Raw genomic sequence first — 21,258 nt, 5'->3', positions numbered from 1 at the left:
AAATATACTTTGAATTTGCCTTTGAACATGCCTGTTTATGCAATACTGAGGGCAGTGCAATTTTAAAAGAAGGGTGGCATGTCTTCCTTTATACTCAATCTATTCTACTGTACCATCAGCAATTTATTTTGTTTGTCTGCTGAATTCGGCTGCTCTCATGCAGACACCATCTTTGTCAAAGGGTGTTCTACCAGAAAAACTAAATGATTAAAACACCCACGTGTTTAAGAAAAAATGCAGTCTAACCAGAACAGTCCAGCAAGTAAAGTCCAAAGTTATTTTTTTTCTTTGCCACTCATTTGGCAGTTTAACATTAAATAAATAAATAAATAAATAAATAAATAAATAAATAAATAAATAAATAAATAAATAAAAGAGGTTAAATTCACAAGGAATGCAAAAAGGTACCAGAGTGATCAGTAAACTGCTTTTATTGTCATTCCATCATATAACAAGTAAATATTCATGTATTTCAGGAATGTAGATGACAAAATAAAGGGTAAAAACATGTTAAAACATAGCAGCTTACAGTTGTTCTGGGTAAAGAGTGGTTTGCAGGAATAGCAGGAATTTATCCTAGGAGGTATGACTCTGCAATTTGGCTGTCCAGTATGAAAACAAAATAAATGTATATATGTTTGTTTGAGTGTGCACTTAATATATGTAATAATTGTTGGCACAAATTGTAAAAAAATAAAATAAAATAAAGCATGGGTTTAATAAAGGCCCCTCATTATAAATTTTCTGCAATCTGCTTCCAAAGCCACATTACAAATAAAATAAATAAATAAATAAATAATAGTAATAAAAAAGTTTACGTTTTCTGTCAAGCACTTGAGAAGAAAGCAACTCTCAAAATGCTTCATCAACTGGATAGCATCAATTTCATTTGCAGCAGCCCAAAAATATGTCATGAGCAAGTCTGCACAAACTTTCCTGCACCTTGAGCAGACTATGGTCATGTACACCACATGCACAGCAGTCAGCGCTTCAGGAATATACTGACCCAGAGAGCACAGAGGAAATTTGTCAGAACCTACTGTTTGTGTATACCGGTGCAATCACTTGGAACGTAGGGGTATGTAAAATATTTGTATTTCCTAAAACCAGCCGTATGTAATTGAAACTCATACAGAATTCCCCCATCCATACGATGAGATAAGTTGCTATCCATGTCACCTTTCTGACATGATTAGTGTCCCACAGCAGTGTGGAAATTCAGTTCATAGTATGTAAAAAGAATGCTGGTCCTACTTTTCTGAACATGCATTTAATACATGTAGCCTGTAAAAATTATTCCTGTTTTTGGCAGCAGAGTGGGTTCCATATTTAGCAAGAGGATTGCTTCTATCAGTCTTTTAAAGTGTCTTTATGATGATATTTGAAAGCACCTCCATTCCTCAGCCAAAAGACTAGAAGAGTACCCCAAAGAAACTCTGAGAAACATTGATAAACAAATGGTATAGCCACAAACACCAGAGTAGGGCAGATTTATTATCATTATTATTATTTTATGTTAAAATCTATCTGCAATGTTTTTATATCTGTAGTCCATTCCAAGGAACTTAGCAGTGTTATGCAGGCAAACCCCAGGGCTTAGACCAGCAGATGGAGAGGAACTAGTTCTACAGTTCCAGGGAACAAAATGGAGACCATGACAATGTTTAGACTGCAGACAACAAAGTAATGTGTATTATTCCTGGTAACTGTTTAATTTCAAGTTTCAGGTCAATTGCACACCCATGGTGGTCAGAGCAATTGAAGAACCCCCAGAACTTTCTTGTTACATGGATTTGTTTTGCCTGGTTAAAACAGACACCTGACATGTCTTTTTCCCCTCTTTCCTTCTCCCCTCTCTTTCAAATACATCAAGCTACATGAAGAAGCCAGCTTTTTCCCTTGAAGACAAAAGCTGATTCAGCCCTAAGGAAAAAAACTTTAGATCCACTGACTTATCAGCTAGTTTTATAGCAATCTTCATTCCTTTGAAGGTTATTTCACATATTCTCTCTCATCAAGAGACATCTCACTGAGCTGGGCATGTTTGTAGGTGTGAATTTCATGAATCATACATCTTAAAAGCAAGCACAGAAATAAGGGCAGGCTAGAACCATAGCCGGGGGTCAATACACAACATGTATTGACTAGGGCAAAAGTAATGAATCTAGCTGTAGCCCTCCAGCACAGACCTCATCAGTAATTTCTCTTCCCATAGGTGAAACCACAGTTAAGGGATTGCTGTGTTGTTACTTCCTAGAGGAGCTCTTCGAGCCTGGCTATGTGGCAATCTTTCCCCAGAACACAGCATCATCCCCTCAGCTTCACATGCCATCATGCAGTGTGCCAGTATCAGCCAAATGAGGTACAAGTCGCTGACACCTGGCAGGTGAAGGTGTCATGTAAAAGTGATTTTACACTTGACATGACAGAAATTTTACAGATGTTTGAAGGATTCTATGAAACTGCAGAGACATTTAAGAGAGAATATGGGAGTTTCTCACAGAATGTTTTTACAGATCTGGTAACACACCAGGTGGTGTTGATGGTGGCTGGTCAACCACCTAAGAAGTGTCCTCCTTATTAGCCAACCCATTTGGAGAAATGACTAGGAGAGCCTTGCATTTATAATGCAATCCCCCTTTTCACCTATATTAATCTCCCTAAGTAACAAGACTCTTAGTTATGACTGTCCCAACTGGGACTGAGCAACACAGGGTATACATGTAAGTGCTCTCACATGGTTGGGTGCTCAGATTCTACAGCCTGCACTACTTTCAGTGTTGCGTAAACAAAGACATAAAGAAAAATCAAGGGAATCCAGATGGATATTAAATTCACAGAACTCTAATTACCCACAAGAATTTCCATTTTCTCCTTATTCCTTTCTATCTTTGGCCAGAAGGCTCTTGCAAAAAGGCATCTGCACTCACCAACAGGACTATTAGACTGCTTGTGTACCAGAGTAGAAGAAATACTGCCCGCATCAATCCCACCTGTACACACATACATGAAGACATCAGAAACCACTACCCTTGTCTTGCTTGCTCTGGAAAAAAATGCACATATACATCTGGGACAAGATGGACCTGAAAAGTTTTATCTGTCTTCACCACAGGAAGTGTCCTCAGAGGCTACATACAGTTAACCTGTTTGTTAATCTAGCTCATGCCTCAGCCTTCCTCTCCCAAGCTGCACAGACAAGATTTGTTGTCTCAGCTGCACTTCTGTTCCTCCGTCCTGCTGCTGTTAAGGGCTGCTTCTCTGACACACCAGGCTGATAAAGAGGTATCCTTAACAAAGTCACAGATTATGGTGAAATGCTCTCTAGGAAAGGAAAACCTGGAAAACCACTTTGGATGTCCAGCTTCATTCAGCTGTATTCTTTAGAGACAACAGACAGAGTTCTGCTGCTTTGAACATTTTGGCACACAGACCTAAGCAGCTAGGTTCAACTTTAAAGCAGAAGACTAGACAAGATGAAGAAGTCTTTTTCTCTCACACGTTAGAACAAGTTAGTCGATTCCTTTTGATACACATCAGTAACAATTTAATTAAGCTCTCCTGATTGTCTTGAGTCTGTTTTATGCAAAACTATATGCTGAATAGGAATCCATTGCACTTGACAGGACTGGAAGGCTACACTTCTCCCACAGGCTTGCCCTCAAGCATGACGAGTAGCTTGGCAACTGCTATACCCTTAGATAGCTCTGCTGTAGTTGCAAAGTGTCACTGTGTAATACAAAGGGGAAAAATTAACTTTACATTCTTTTTTTTTTTTTTTTTTTCCTTTTGTGCTTTACTCTCAAAAAGCATTGAGAAGTCATGATTTTTGGAACACCCTAAAGACAAGTTTTGTCATGTTCTGAGCTCAAACACCACATTGTGCATAAAAAAGCACCATGGCATTATTTCCTATTCAGTCTCCTCTAACTGGGATCCAATAGAATCCAATGCAAAAGCTGTGACCCTATTAAAAGTCGTGAACTGAGAAGAAAAGACCATTAAAAGACCATGTCTTTTTAAAAATCTCATTGTTGCTCTGGAATCAGAATGGGCTCCACAGAAGATCTTTAGCTGCCCAAAACACAGAAGACAGTTCACACCTGAAGCTGTATTTTAGATTATGACTTTTTAAATCATTATTGTTCTCACACAAATTTCCATGACAATAGCAAAAACGTGTGAGACTAAGCAGAAAGTATTTACAGGACATCTGGTTTTGTTTTTTGACTTTTTTCTTTTTCTTCCCCACACTCACTGGGGGGCTGGAAATGGTGTATGGAAATGAGACTTTATAATCTTCCCCACAGCTAATCCAAAATAACTTTCTTAGCATGACTCCCCATCTGCATATTATATATGCTTATTAGACATATATGGCTTCTAACTGGCTTTGGCCAGAAGATGATGCTACATGGAGTAGTTTGTGCTTTGGCTTTGCAGCATGCTCTCACAGCTCCTCACTTCATCAGTGGGCTTTGGCAAGCAGATTTCACTTTGTCTCCATTTCTGACATCATGGCAGTGTCAAATGAATCATATACAACCTTATCTGAAGACAGAACCTCCATCCTCATCAACCACTTCCTTTCAAGGGAGTATCCTGTAGAAGACACTGGTGCAGACACTTTTCAGTTGGAGGTGTGAGGAGAACCTCAGACTTATATCCAAACATTTGGAGCTGAATTGCTTTAGATTAAGCTCTTTATTAATAAACCACCTCCTGCATTTAAAGGTATTCTAAATGTTTTTTAACACTTAGTACAATGAAATATGCAATGAAATATAATGAATGTAGAATCAGCTTGTAGTAAGAGCCCATGCCAAGTACCTATTTAATGATATATTGACTCTACATTCTTGTTTTTATCATTAGGAGCTCAGAAATTTTAAATCCTTCCCAGAAGTATTCTCCCATGTTTTTTAGCAAAACTCAAAATATTTTACACATAATTGTACTGTCTATAATTTCTGTGGCTTTTCTCAGAGCAAGGAAATGGCAAGACTTAGCCTAGACAACTGGTTTTAATTTAAGCTAATTTTTTATGTTTCAAGGAGAAATCCATGTCTCTGGCTAACTTTGTGATTTCATGTGGCCAGAAAGGAAGAAAACTGAAATGGTGTTGCTCCTACAAATCCTCAGTGTAACTACCCAAATAAGTACCGTAAATTCAACACACATTTATGCGATGTATTGAGAGTATTCTTACCACCATTTATGGCCTTCTGGGGTAACAATATCTCTAATACTGGCCAACAGACCATTAACTGTTCAATGACTTCCATGATGACATCTCATTATGGCCCAAATTTTGATATCATTAATCAAACACCATCTTATTCCATGAATAGTCATCCCACTGGCATGAGGTCTCCAAATAAGGATTTATTTATCACAAGTAAGTCTATTAGATTTGGCATTGAATAGAACACACAATGCAGATATGAACTTTCAAATTCCCATGGAAAAAAAATAATGTCTAAGCACAGCTCTACAATATGCTAAGTGGGCTCCATCAAAAGAGGAGTGACCAACAGCTTGAGGGAGGTGATTGTCCCTCTCTACTTTGCCCTGGTGAGTCCCCACTTGGAGTGCTGCATCCAGGTCTGAGGTACCCAACAATAGAAGAATATGGTCTGTTAGAGTGGGTCCAGTGGAGGGCCACAAAGATGATCAGAGGGCTGGAGCATCTCTCCTATGAAGAAAGGCTGAAAGAGATGGGGATGTTCAGCCTGGAGAAGAGAATTACAGCATTTCAGTATTTACGGGGGGCTTGTAAAAAAGATAGAGAGTGAGTTTTTCCATGGACAAACAATGAAAGGAAAAGGGAGAATGATTTTAAACTAGAAGAGGGGAGATTTAGATTAGAGGTTGAGAGGAAATTCTTCATTAGAGGGTGTTGAGGCACTGGAACAGGTTGTGCCCACAGAGGCTGTGGATGCCCCACCCATGGAGAAGTTCAAGGCCAGGTTGGACGAGGCCCTGGGCAATCTAGTGGGTGGCATGGCAGGAGGTTGGAACTGCATGCCCATGGCAGGAGGTTGGAACTAAAAGGTCTTTAAGGCCCCTGCCAACCCAATCTTTCCTTTGATTCTACGATTCTAAGTATCAGTAGTTATTAATGAACTGCTGACAGCACTCAGTACAAGAGAAGGATTACACTTCACAGAATCAGCCTTGGTTGGGTGAACAGGGAAATCATAAATTTGACAGAAACTTGAGTCCTGAACTGCTAAGTCTTCTACCAATGGACAATGGATAAGTGTGCTACAATACTACAGAAGAGAAAAAAAAAAAAAAAGAAAAAAAAAGGAGCTATTTTTACGCAATGTTCACTTTCTAATAACTTCTGTTGACATTTTATCTAACTGTCTTCTGTGGATGAGTGGTTGCAAAGAATAATCCCACCGAAGTTATGTAACTTCAAACAAGTTCTGTATTTAAAATTATCATTTGTTCTTACAAAGACTGTTTCTGCTATATAGACAAAGCCATCTTGGCTCCACAGTTCTTTCTTAAAAAGAAAATCTGGCTCAGAGACACAGGTTTAATTGAAGGCAGTGGAAAAAAAAATAAAAAATATCCTGCATTATACCATGACATGGTACTGTTTCCTTCTAACACTGCATCTGTTCCTCTTCATCCAAACAGAATAAATTAACTCCCTTGCATGTCAGTATAACATGCCTACAGCATATATCAATAAAACTAGGACTCTTTGGACTTCTGGAAATTATTTTCTGATTTGAGTTCATTGAAAACTTCTAAACAAAGAGCCATAAAAGAGAGAAAGAGAGAAAGAAAGAGAGAAAGAGAGAAAGAAGTGAGAAAGCGAGCGAGAGAAAGAGGAAGAGGAAGAGGAAGAGGAAGAGGAAGAGGAAGAGGAAGAGGAAGAGGAAGAGGAAGAGGAAGAGGAAGAGGAAGAAAGAGAAAGAGAAAGAGAAAGAGAAAGAGAAAGAGAAAGAGAAAGAGAAAGAGAAAGAGAAAGAGAAAGAGAAAGAGAAAGAGAAAGAGAAAGAGAAAGAGAAAGAGAAAGAGAAAGAGAAAGAGAAAGAGAGAAAGAGAAAGCAGGAGAGAGAGAGAGAGCAGGAGAGAGAGAGAGAGAAAGAGAGAAAGAGCAGGAGAGAGAGAGCGAAAGAGGGAGAAAGAGAGAGAGAAAGAGAGAGAGAAAGAGAGAGAGAGAGAAAGAAAGAACGAACAAAAGAATGAACAAAAGAACAAATGAAAGAACGAACAAAAAAAATGAACGAAAGAACAAAAGAACGAACGAACGAACGAACAAACGAACGAACGAACGAACGAATGAAAGAAAGAAAGAAAGAAAGAAAGAAAGAAAGAAAGAAAGAAAGAAAGAAAGAAATACTTGGTTAGCTATTGAAATAATCCAGCATTAAAACTGACTGACAGAAGCAACAAAATCGCTTTACAGTGGGCTGAGGTTGTATAGCTAATTGGCAACTATCTCTTCCACCATGGTCACCCATCCACATAAAGGGCTTTACTGTTACACAGAGAGCTTAAAGATGAGCACATTAGAAATTATATGCTCAGCGTTGGCCTGACTCTACTTTCTTGATGTCGTTGGTAAAACCGTAACTGACTTAGAAGAAATTCTCCTCTCTTCTCAGGTTCACCTTATTACCACAGTAAAGTGCTTCTAGTAGCAATACCATTATCTATGGACATGACCAACACAACCCAGCAAGTGAGACAGTTCCATGACCATTTGGTCCTCATGGGAGACTTCAACTTTCCTGATATCTGTTGGAGGGACAACACAACAGGGCATAAGCAATCCAGGAGGTTCCTGGACTGAGTTGATGACAGATTCCGTCTCCAAGTGGTAGAGAAGTAAATGAGCAGAGGTGCTATGCTGGACCTCATGCTCACCAACAAGGAAGGGCTGGTGTGGAATGTAAATCTCAAGGGCAGCTTTGGTTACCGGGACTACAAAATGGTGTAATTCAAGACCTTTAGGGTAGAAAGGAGTGCACACAGTAAGCTCAGTACTGTGGACTTTGTTAGAGCAGACTGTGGCCTCTTCAGCAATCTGCTTGATAGAGTGCCACAGGGTAAAGCCCTAGAGGGAACAGATGTCCAAGAAAGCTGGATAATATTCAAGGATCACCTTCTACAAACTCAGGAGTAATGCATCCCAACAAAGAGGAAGTGAGGCAAAAATGGAGGAGGCCCACAATGGATGAACAAAGAGCTCCTGGCCAAACTCAAACACAAAAAAGGAAGCCTACAGACTGTGGAAGCAAATAAAGATAAGTTCCTAAAGTTGCTAACACATTATCCATCATATTTAAGAAGTTGTGGCAGTCTGGTGACATTCTGGACTGGAAAAGGGGAATATTATCCCCATATTTAAAAAAGGAAAAAAGGAAAATGTGAGGAAGTAAAGGCTGGTCATTATCACCTCTGTCCCTATAGAGATCATGGAGCAGATCTTCCTGGAAACTATGCAAAGGCACATGGAAAATAAGGAGATCAGTGACAGCTAACATGGCTTCACTAATGGCAGATTGTGGCTGACAAAGCTGGTGGCCTTCTACCATGGGGTTATAGTGTAGGTTGATATGGGCAGAGCAACTGATGTCATCTACCTGGACTTGTGCAAAGCATTTGACACTGTCCCACACAACATCCTTGTCTCTAAATTGGAGGGACATGGATATGACAGATGGACCACTCAGTGGATAAGGAATTGGCTGGATGGTTGCACTCAAAGAATTGCAATTGATGTCCAGGTGGAGACCAGTGATGAGTGGTGTTCCTCAAGTGCTGGTATTGGGGCTGGTATTAATTAACACATTTATCAGTGACATGGGAAGTGGGCTTGAATGCACCCACAGCAGGTTTGCTGATGACACCAAGCTGTGTGGTGTGGTCAACACGCTGGAGGGAAGGGATGCCATCCAGAGGGCCCAGGGCAGGCCTGAGAGATGGGCCTGTGCGAACCTCATGGAGTTCAACAAGGCCACATGAAAGGTCCTGCACCTGAGCCGAGGCAATCCCAAGCACAAACACAGGCTGGGCAGAGAATGGATTGAGAGCAGTTCTGAAGAGCAGGACCTGGAGGCAGTGGGTGACAAGAAGCTCACTATGAGCCAGAAGTGTGCATTTACAGCTCAGAAAGCCGACTGTACCCTGGGCTGCACCAAAAGCAGCTGATTCTCCCCCTCTGCTCCTGTGAGACCTCACCTGGAGTGCTGTGTTAAACTCTGGGGCCCCCAGCACAAGAAGGACATAGTCCTGGTAGAGGGGGTCCAGATGAGGGACAAGAAGATGATTAGAGGGCTGGAGCACCTCTCCTATGCTGAGGGAGTTAGGGTTGTCCAGTTCAAAGAAAAGAAAGCTCCAGAAGGACCTTATAGCAGTCTACCAGTACCTAAAGAGGACCTACAAGAATGCTGAAGAGGGAGCTGAAGAGGAACCCCATCCCTAGAAGTGCCCAAGACCAGGCTGGATGGGGCTTTGGGCAACTTGGTCTAGTGGGAAGTGTCCCTGCCCATGGCAGGAGCGTTGGAACTAAGTGATCTTTAAGATAAGGTCCCTTCCAACCCAAACCATTCTGTGAACCTATGAACTACACATGCAGCCATCATTTATCACACTTCTATCTCACAATCCCTTCAAAGAAAAAAGACGTGTACAATATGTACCAGTGTAAGACGGAGTGTTCTTTTCTTAGTTTGGTGGAAAAGATTCTGGAATATTTTTATAAATCTGTACTCTGAGAGTATTTAGATAAAGGCTAGGTAAACAAAATTTGCATTTTTTTAGGACCACAGATAAACATGCAGGCATCTTTGCCTCCTGCAGAATTTCATTCTGAGCATGTATCCATCTCTGTGAACAGGCTGTTACCCTACAATGTGCTTTGCAATTGTGTTGGAGAACTTTGTTGGATCAAGTGTTCAACTGCAGTCTTCAAGTCAGAGCAGTTTTTAAAAGTCTTGTCCCAGGCTCTGAAGTACCTTTAAGACAAAGGCTAAAACTGCATTTGCTTTAAACAGTTTTCCACAAGCTACAGCACAAGGAAGAAGGTAAAATGAGCATACTTATTGTTATGTGGTTTGATAGATCAAACCCCCTTGTATTCTTAAATTTAAGCCTTTTCATAAATGCTAAGATTCACATCCAAGACATTTTTTTTTAATTAATTTATTTTTTTTTCTTTAAATCTCAGTGAGAATATTTGACTTTGAGAAACTGCTGGCTCAAATGCATCCTGGATGAGCTTCTCCGTATTATCATACTTCTTTGTACTTAAGAGGGAAAGGAAGATTGTTATTTGAAAAACATATTTGGTCTTCAGCCCAGGTCAAAATTGGATTTTGTAATATAGGAAAGACCTAAATTGAATTTATAAGCCTTGATTCAGGAGTTGATTCAGAATTCAACTCCATCAAGGATTTACAGGTAATGAATGTTATGAATTCTATGTGTTTGTATATGCTGTTCACTGACAGATACAGATGGAGCATAAGTAAAATTAAGACAATACTAAGCACTAACAAAATTCCATTGGTTAATTTTCAGTTTCTAAGCTTGAATGTTTTAACAGCGTTTGCTTTTTTTTTTTTTTCTTTGAGAAATCTTTAAAGTAAACATAGTCTGGGACAGATCCTCAACTACTAAATATAACAGAAAAATGCTTACTGATATCAGTGACTAAAGTCTCTAAAAGATATCATCAGAAAACTTTGCATGATCTAATTTATTTCTGCTCTAATATAGAATACAAATGAACACTGAGCACCTTAATTTTGCATTTGTACATATACAAAGGCAGGCTTGTTCAGAACCATAGCTGACTGTATTGTTCCAATGACTTCAACACTAAACTAAATGTATCAGTCAAGCAGCAGCTCAAAAAGCCTATAATTAGTAACTACAAGTATTTTTTAGAAAGGAACATTGAAACTGGTATGGGATACAAATCTCTCAAGACAGAAACAGTGTGACATATTCAGACTGTTGCAGTAAATGGAAGATATACTTTGGTCCTGGTTGCAAAGTATTTCTGTACCAGAGTGAAGTTCCCATGCACATAACCAGCACAAACCCAAAAAAAAAAAAAAAAAAAGGCTACAGAACAGGAAAGGATATTGCTATGCTTATATTTTAAGTATACATATTTAACTTGTCATAGTAATGTCTAAGCATAAGGATATCTGGTATTTGGAATATATCTATAGGCCCACTGAAAGGATATGGTTAAATTCACTTCAGAAGGGAGTCTATAAGAAATAAATATAATATCACAACTGTAACATGAAGATTTGAGCATGCTAGAACAGCCAAATCACAGAGAAATTTATCATACTTTTTTTTTTTTTCCATCCAACTCTTTGCAGAATGAATATGGATCACAGAATCTAACCATGGACCATGAGTTACTGTAGGGTTCACACCACAATCCATGGTTTGTAGTTACCATGTGGAAGGATCATAATCCCTCTTTTGCATTAGAGCTGTTTAATTTGCAGCTTTGGCAAAGACTATGATCATACTATTGAACTGCAAATAATTTCACTAAAGATGCCTGCTCATCAATGGAAAGTTCTTAATTGTTTCTTTTTTGACACTGAGATGCCCCTTTTCCAAAGAGATATTATTAAACTTGGATTGCAATTAAATATATTTCTAATTTTATGTTCTGGACATCTAAAAACCTTAATTACATACCTTATGTACTATAATACAGTTACTGGCACAGGTATTTTATCCATCTTTATATATATATATGATATATATAGCTTCTCAAACATTTAATGCATTTCTTTGAAAATCCTTTTATAACATTGAAAAAAATAAGATGTTTCAACAGTAACTTTTGTGAGATCTACTGTCACTAACTATAGCAGCTTTAAACTTGACTGTCTCTTTGTACACTCCACATTGGCTTTTAATTAAGGCCTGCTATACCACAAACTATAGGTTCACTACATTCAGCAATCCTCTGCAGATTCAAAACAGTCAAACTGCATTGTACACAGAATTCCTTATTTATTTGCCCTTCCACTTTAGAATCCCAAGTCACTCTGAATTCTGTCATGTAGAATAAATATGGACCTATCTTACCTTTCATGTGTTCCACATAGCAATACACATCATAAGTTTCATTAGGAAAACGACGCCCATATGTTCTGACTCCTTTTTTTCCCATTTTATCTCCAAAACAGCCAATTCTTGGATGTCTAATTGGATACCTGAAATGCAGCATGTTCATATTTATTATTACAGCAAGTCAGCACATTATGTCTGTACAGGCTAAGCATATTAATTTGGAAAAGCACTCTCAAGGGGCCTTTTAAATATCTCACCTAACAGTCTGGTCAGACAACCAGCCAGCATCGCATTGTTCAAATCCATCTTCATAGGCTGCTTTCAGTTGCTCTGGGCTTGCTATGACAGCACCATTGTCCAGACAAGTCTGCTGAGCTTGTGTAAAATTCAGAGTGTACCTGCTGGTTGCTGCACGATAGTGAAATACAACACCTGAAAAGATAACAAGTTCAGATTACTGACACATCTTACATCACTTCTGCAGTCATCATTATATTGTAACTTTACCTGCATATTGTTACAATGCTGAAAACAGATGGGTACAATTCAAACACCAGAAGGCTACGAGATATTCCATCATATAAATGATGTCTCCCCCTCTAGTGGCCGCTACCAGTATTTATATGACACCCTAAGTTAAAATAGTTGGAATTATACTCAGAGTACACAGAAAAAGTAATGAAACCATCTAAGTATTTTTACCGGTGTGCTACAGAAAATCATGACCAAAAGGAAGACTGCACACTAAGTACATCCATGGCACCACACAGCCACCATGACTAGTCAACCAACTGCACTGTAGGCATGGCACATATGCTATGGGTGCTACCTGATGCATTGGCTTATTGGCCCATCCACTTGCAAGTCAAACTGTGTTATTAGGCAAGACTAAGCACATCTAGTCATCAGAAAAGGAAAGATTAAAACCAGACTTTCCTAAGCAGCCAGCTGCAGTTGCTGCATGCAGAAATGCCAAGAAGAAAAAGGGCATTCCTTGAGGTCTGGTAGCCGCAGTGAGGCACGTGGCCAATGGCGACACCAAACAATTTGTGCTTCTGATACAGTTTTGATCATTGGTTATGGCCCCCATGTCTGTTCCTATGCTTTCAAAACTTACTACAAATGTGACATTTATAAACATATGTCTGGTGGTCAGTTCTTCATAACTAGGTTTTCCTTCACACAGTACGAGTGAAACAGACAAAACAAAGCTTGCTTTTATTTGGGGCCCTTATGGTTCTGGAAAGAATCTAGACAATTTCCAAAGTTGCTTGAACATGTCAGATGTTTGGAGAGGCGGAGGTAGAGTTAAGATGGTTTTGGTTAAGACAGGTTCTGTTGAGGAGATACATTGTGTTTTCTATATACATACAATTCCCACTGAATTCGGTAACAGCTGTGCATGCACACCTAAAACAACCTATAAAGGGTGCCAACTGTGAGGTGGCAGAAAACATATAGCCCATCTGGCAAAATCACTTTCTTCTCTATCACTAGTATCTCTTACAGTTTAGCATCAAAAGGATGCCTCCTGATGATGGCTGAAAAATAACTTTTAACCTCATTTATTCCACTCTTAAAATATTCAAAAGCATTTTAACATCATAAACTACTACACAGAATGTCTACAAAACAGGGAAATAAATCTTTATTTCATTTTTCCAATGATTTTATTGCAGTATTTCATGATGAGGAAATAACATACTGTAATATGGTCCAGAAAAATAGTGGCATTGTGGCAATAATGAATTTAATGAAAACTCTTTGTTATTAGAGCATTGTTGAAAGGTGGAAGAAAGATGGAAGAAGTCTGTTAATTTACTACTAAGTAGTAATATGGGTAACTTAGTAAAGTGGTAATTCAAGAGGTTCCAGTGTATTTAGAATTTATTTTTTTTTCTCTTACAGACCAAGTCAGTAAAACCATGCCATTATCAGAGGTCTGAATATGGCCAATAGTTTCTCAAATGAAAATAGAACACATTTCACAGACAGGTAAGGCAAACTTCAATCATCAGACACCAATTTTCATCAAAGCTACTGGCAGAGAAACAGGAAACAGAAGAGGAATCATTGTGAACCCCCCTATTTTGTTATTCAGTATGGACCCACACACCAGCTACAGCCACTAGCTGGAACCTCACAGACCACTACAGTCCCTATAAAATGCTTTTTCAGAGTTGCTGACAGAATCCATAATGCATAGTGCTTCTTCCAAGCAACGATGTAATTTCAGCTTCAGATGAACCCAAGCGTCAAACTGGCAAAGACAGCAAGTGAAGAATACATCTTGAAAAAAATAGGGCTATGTTTATATTCTTAAATTAAATATTCCAGGTGCCCGCAATTCCATCATCAAGACTGTTAAGTTGTTTGACTAGCTCAATGCATGACTTGGCCCTGGCCCCGTAACACCCTTCCAAACAATTTCTGGGCAAACATGAGGAGTTAGGAAAGTCCAGGAACAACTTCCAGTGGGCACCTTCATCCCCTCCTGGGAGCCAAAAGAACATAATGGTATGGATGGAGCCACACCACTCCAGATGGCCTCCGTGCTACACCACGGTCTCGAGCCAGAACATTTTCTTACTAATGTAAACTCTCTGCAGTGGGAGACACTGAAAGGGAATGTCAGAAGGAGAGCTTCTCCAGCTCCTGTAGTTCTGTACTTTCTCTGTTGTAGGGCATCCTCCATTGCCTGGTGAAGGCAAATTTATGGACCATTTGTTTTGCCTTAAGTTGTGCAAAACTTTATTTATATATGGATGTCTGTACTTACATACGTGTGTGTATAGCAGTATTTTGGCTTTGTGTACCCCAACCCACACAGTCCCTTATCCCCTGTCCATCACAGAGCACTACCTTACAACATGAAAAGTTAGAAAGCAATCACTAATTGCTTTTGGAATAATTAAAGGCTTAAAATAATAAAAATATTACTTGGAGATTTTTTTTTTTAAGCCGTGGTATGCATTATTTATTTTAATTTATTAGGTACTTAGTAACATGGTCAACACCATGGGCCAGGTACTCATGGGGTAAATCAGCACAGCTCTATTCAGTGGTACAAGAGTAAATAAAAAAAATGAGGTTCACTTGACTGCTTGGTGCCTGGGGTGTAGACATAAGAAACGGGCAAATTTTACATAGCTCACGATGGAAGTGGATAAAACGTTTACCCTGAATCGTAAGTATGAACCTGTAATATTATTCACAAGCTGGCCATCTTGGCCTGATTGAAGGTTATTGTACCAATAATATACAATATTTGACACTGAGTATTACTCAGAGTCAAACCAGAAATGCACAAGTATGTTAAGCACTTTACTCATTTGGTTTGTCATTTTAATAATAACTAAAACATATTTTGTACAAATTTAGATTTATTGCCTGTAATATTTTTTCCCCACAAGTTTGCTTAACTGATGTAGCATGACTTCATCCAGGCGCTGCTTTTCCATACAACCACAGGTTCACTGAGTTAGCACAAGACAGCAACATATTTCTCTGAAATCACTTTTTTTTTTTAAGTTTCAGAATGCCTAAATATATGAATGCTTTCTCAGCAACCAGTTACCTTGCCTCTTGTTTCCTACATGCTGGAAGCAATTACTGCCTTTCTTGACTGGCATATGTGTGGGCTCTCTGCAATACCTGAGTAAGGCAGGACTAAAGAGTTAATGTGACTGCCAATTTAAAGGAGCTTTTGCAGTGCTGAGAAAATGCCTTTGGTCATTTGTAAATCCTGGGAAGGAACTTGGGGAATGCTTTGTTCTCCTCACCCTGATCCAAAAGGTAAACTTCACCTATTCTCAGAGTTTAAGGCTCGTCCATTTCCAGTGAGGAGCCAAAGGACATAAAAGAGCCTCCAAGATGAATGGGAAGGAGGACATGTATGTATAAGCCTGTGCAACAGCTGCAATAATTAGAAGACCCCCTGGGGCTAAGAAGATTAAAGTGCAGGACTTTCATTGTTTCAGTTAGACAGAGAAAGGGGGGAAAAATCCATTGTCCGAGTTTTTGCACTTTGAAACATTTGTAAAGGATTTTTTTCCCTTTGTCTATTTGCTCTCTGAAAGACAAGGCAAAAAAAGTTACCCTAGAAACAAATAAAGCAACTGGAAAACAGACTACAACTGCATAATGTTGTCACTGAACATCTGGCAAACAAAGTCAGTCTAATTACAGGAAGGAGTAGCAGTGTCTGCAAGAAAGGGCACTCATAGGAAAGTAATTTGTAGCATCCAAAATTCACTTCTGTCTGAGAAAAGAGAATGTCTTTTACTCTTTCACCTCTGCCTTACACCAGTGAATGAACGTGTGAAGTATTTCACTTTTAACAAACTAGGATTTCCCTAGGTAAGAGACTTGTTCTATGGTTTCACACCTTTGGGCTGCAGTTTTTCTTTATTACTTGCCAGGGTATCATGCTGCAATACCCCCTGGGACGGCAGGGGAACGGGTCTTCCAAGATAGTTCTTGCCTTATTGTGGCTAGTAAATGACAGTTCACTTTCACTAGTGAGCTCACACTGCTGCAACATGCCCATGTGGAGTCACATAAAGCCTAAATTTCACAAGTAGTCTCATACAGCAAAGAGTACCTAAAGAGAAAAGATTATGATGGTAGTGGTCATACTGTTAATTTTTAGGTCCAAGCCTTAGTCACAGTGGTGCAGACCCTTCAAATATCCCTCACTGCCACAGTTCTGCACAAATTTAGTGATCCTTCTTGCTTTTAATGTAGAAAACAACTTACATGACAAATACATGCCAAAACAGAGGAAACAGGAGTGAGCACTGTATGAGAAGAAGGAACAGCACAACATTTTCAGCTTCCTGCATGAGTAATTCAGCTGTGTTCCTCATTTGAGGCTTTGCACCCATTTTCTGACCTGTTTTATGCTCTGGCAACCTGAGAGGAACAGGGCTGCATTGCATCAGCAGGAGATTGGTTGCCAAATGCCTCCAGGATCCTCTGAGTGTGCAGAGAAAAAGTATGTACCAACTGCTCTGCTCCATCCTCCTGCTCTCCAGGAGCAGACATTTATTGCACCAACTTACACATCGCTCCTCTGTGCAAAATCTTTGTCTCCATCCTCATGAACTAAAGCAACAGCTCACAGGTGTATGCAGGCTTCTCTGAACAAGCTGTTCCAGAGAAGGAAAGCAGCTGGTACTGAGCATTACCTGTGTTTTTCTTGGGAAGGAGTTGCCAAAGTGGAGGACTGGGTTACTACATCTGCATCACCTCTGAATTGGTCACCTGCCTTATTATCTCTGCACTTGACCACATGAGCGTTCACTGAGGTGAAAACACTCATATCAAAATTAAAAGTATTTAAAATTTAAAACCAAAAAATACGCAGTCCCTCTCAGAGCTGCCCTCATGTTGGGTGATGACTGATAGGATAAAAATAAGCACAGCCATTTGTGTCAGCCTCTGCAGGACCCTCTCTCTGCAGGTCCTCCAGCCCGACCCAAACCACATCCATCAGCCACTGCTTCCACAGTTCTTGCACCAGGGCAAGGGCCACAGCATCCTCCACCCTGCTGCTGAGGTGCCCTGTGCTCAGACCCGGCTCTTTCTGACCCTGAAGTCAGTTCCCCCCTCCCTTTGATGGTCATTATGCATTATGCTCTTTCCTCATAGCTAAGGGAGCTGGAGGTTCCTTAGCATCACTCACTTGGGAAAGTACAAGCTTAAAAAAGAAGCAGACAATTTTTATTTAGTTATCAAGGAAGCGCGGAGTTTCATCATCAACAAGTGATAAAGTTTAAAGACAGATAAATCTAAAAGATTAAAAAAAAATCTTCAAACGCCATACTTCAGCGATAATAAAGGGGAGTTCTGGCTTCAGAGAGAATAAATCAATTAGGTTGTCAACACACAATCTCTCAGGGCTCAGAGCACAATTGAGTGGCAGTGTTCCCACATTGGAAACAACTCCCATTTATTATCATTATAATGCCTGCAAGAAAGAAGAGTTTGCATAAAAATGAAAATGTGAATTAACGTCTACTCTGCCTCCCTAATTGCTGCTTCTTCCCATTAACAAGGCTAGTATTTTAAGCCCAGGAGTTTCCTTACTTTTTTTTTTTTTTTTCAAACGCAATTTGTAAAAGGCTTCTCAGAAATGCAGTGGATTCAAATAGAAACTAACAAAAGAAGGCCGATGAAAACAGGGGACTCTTGAAACATCAGTAAGAAAAGAGTAACGCTATTGCTAAAACTTAATCACTGACAAGATGGGTATTTAACCACAAGATAAAAAAGGGCAAGAAAATTGAAGGATCATGTTTGCCAATTCAAACCTGCAGACATCTCCAAGGTAGATAAATAAAATAAAATAAAATAAAATAAAATAAAATAAAATAAAATAAAATAAAATAAAATAAAATAAAATAAAATAAAATAAAATAAAATAAAATAAAATAAAATAAAATAAAATAAAATAAAATAAAATATTTTGTTTACACTTGGTCATCTATATAGCTTTTTAATATCCCATTTCATAACACCACACAAAATGACAAGTTCATTAAATGTTCAGTGATGCAACTGTGTTTAAGAATGAAGAATACTGTTACTCTGCACTTTTAGGTCAGCTTTTTATGAGCTATTGTGAAACTATTTTATACAAGTGGACTTTATTATACCTAGAGAAAGGGAATGAACATGGAAATAGAGAGGCAGAATAACACTTTTATTAAATCCTTTTCAGGATACAACTCACCAAAGTTTGCTTGCCTAAAGGTTAGGAGTCTTGTTCACACTATCCATCTAAGTCTCTCTGGTTAAGGAAGAGGGATATGAGCTCCCACAGAGCTCATCTCACCCACAAAACTCAACAGAGAGGAGCTGAGAGTAGCATGAGCCAACATGCTTAGCTTGGGCCAGGCACCTGACTTTAAATTGCTGAAGGTAAAACTTATCCTACGTCATTTTCCTGTTTTCTGATTTCATACCTAGCATCCAACTCCCAGTTGTGAAATTGTGATTGGTAAACTATTAGTGGGCAAGCAAAAACTCAAGGATGATCATCAGAGGGCCTGAAGATCACTGTCTATTGGTAGTTAACCTCTACCTTGTCCCTATTAACATGTCTCTGCTGGGATACTGGTGAAATGCCCCAGTGCCAAGAAGCAGCTAGAAGTGGGAAGGGAGAGGAAGCTTGGTGTCAGCTAGCAAGAAGGGAAAACCAACTCTCCTCATTATCTGAAAGCTTCTAGTGCTTGGGATTTTCAGGTAAGAGTGGCAAGGAAACAACGAGGAATGAAGGAAAAAATAACTTTGAGCATCCAAAAATTATGATAATAGAGTAGAATAAAACAGCTGGAAGGGGCCTACAAAATCCAAGCACAACTGCCAAGGGCTCATAACGTGAGACAGTTTGTAAAGTGCGTTTAATAATATCAATTACAAGATGTGTCTTGAAGATAAACTCAAAACACGTTAGAAAAATACAATTGCAAGAACTGACAAAGGAAAAACGTTCTGAGAAAAGGGGAGAATTTCAAGTAGAAAAGTATAAAGGCAGCAGAGGAGACAACTCCTCAAAGGACAAACAAACATGAATGACATGTGTTCTGCATATTCCACTTTTTGTAAGAGCTCCAAGTGCATAATACTGCAGGACTGTTAGATCTATTTTGAACGCAAAATCTTCCTGTCTGAGAAGCTGATGTAATTACAACAAGCAAGCATGGTGTAAGAGAAGTATTTCCTACAATTAGTGACAGGAAAAGAGGTATCCAGCGTGACGAAACTGTCCTTCTGTGTGCAACTGGAGACCTGCCGGCACTGGCTCCTTCCCCAGCCTCATGGACAGCTCCATGGTTGCCATTAACTAGCAGGGTAGGCATCTGGCGGGCCCAAGGCTTCCTGTGTCGACTAAAATTGTTTCCCTCCCTTCTCTTACGCTTTCACCAGCTGTGAACTGAAAATAGTAACATGCAGGGTATGGTTCAGTCTAACCGCGCAGATCTTTGGGATGAAATACGCAAAGTGCCTGACGAGTCATGCAAATGGGCAGTCTTGCTTGATCTTGGGATTAATGAAGGCATATATCACAGCACATAACATTGTTACTTGCAATGCCAAAGGAACCAGATTAAGTGACCCAGCATGTCCTTCTGGTCCTGTGTTGCTGCCTTTCCCGTAATTTATTAACTTGATTTAATGTACAGAACAGCACTGTCACTGAAAGAATAGAAACAGAAGAACGTTGCTTTCTGAAGCATCAGTAACACTCCTTCTACCTCTAAATTGTCACCACACAGTCAGTTCGGCAAAAGCTTCCAATTGAGTAATTCTGCTTTACTTTGGGGTTCAGCTATGATGAAGCAGTTTACTATAATATAAGCTGAACCACAGTAACCACTTTGTCCATATACTATTAATTCACTGAAAAGGTGAAGCAAAACATGTCTCTCAGACCTCTGAGAAAGAGTGCTACTCAAATGCACTTTGTCTTTCACTCCATGAGCCTGGAATGTGTAAGTTACCAAAACTGGTGACAATCTTACCCAGGTTTTATGGGGGTCCATGCAAGCACCAGCTCCAGCTCTGCTTGGGAGAGTGGACCAAAACAGTGCTGAACCACCCCAGATGTCACCTCGAAAATTACTGCAATTAACATGGAAAGAGGATTCTCCCATACTGTGCTAACAACAGGCGACAAACTATGCACAGAGAGGACACACCTCTCTCCTTTGGCAATTATTATTTTGGGGTACAGGCTCAAAAAGTTGATGTAATTAAATTAAATTACATTTGTGACAAATTCATTTGCTTTTGTTATCTTTTTTTTTAAGGTAAAAGTTGAATTTGCAAGCCTGCAGAAATCCTTACTGAAATGAGGGCACAAAATTTGAGTGGCAACACTAATATTAAATCTTTAAAAGTCTGATAAATGCCATTTGTAGTTAATACAGAATGGAATATAATATATATTCGATATAATAATGATAATAATAATAATAATAACAACAATGACATATAATATATAATATATAATATAATAAAATGGAAAATCAAGTGAAAAAATGATAACTTAAAAATTCTGTTTTCTGTGTGGGTCAAAATCTGGCTTCTTCTCCCCAAATTTTAACATTAAAATAATCATAGAAAAGAGTAGTTTCAGAGAGAAAATGGTGTGTGTGAAACTTTCTTTAAATT

General features: G+C 39.1%; 1 protein-coding gene across 4 annotated transcripts in view; it reads right to left on the bottom strand.

Moving 5' to 3' along the window:
* The window catches only part of VCAN (versican), a 114,925-nt gene that overhangs the window by 75,036 nt on the left and 18,631 nt on the right, over positions 1-21,258 (bottom strand). For all 4 annotated transcript variants that reach the window (XM_068667656.1, XM_068667654.1, XM_068667657.1 and 1 more), the window contains 2 exons: positions 12,336-12,510; positions 12,094-12,221 (listed from right to left, as the gene is read on the bottom strand). In XM_068667656.1, the coding sequence (XP_068523757.1) occupies positions 12,094-12,221; positions 12,336-12,510 (303 nt within the window). The remainder of the gene's footprint in view (positions 1-12,093; positions 12,222-12,335; positions 12,511-21,258) is intronic.

The sequence above is a fragment of the Anas acuta genome, chromosome Z (assembly GCF_963932015.1).
Source record: "Anas acuta chromosome Z, bAnaAcu1.1, whole genome shotgun sequence".
NCBI classification, from domain to species: Eukaryota; Metazoa; Chordata; class Aves; order Anseriformes; family Anatidae; genus Anas; species Anas acuta.
Note: the sequence above shows the minus strand (reverse complement) of the source record. Positions and strands in the feature narration are given on the sequence as shown.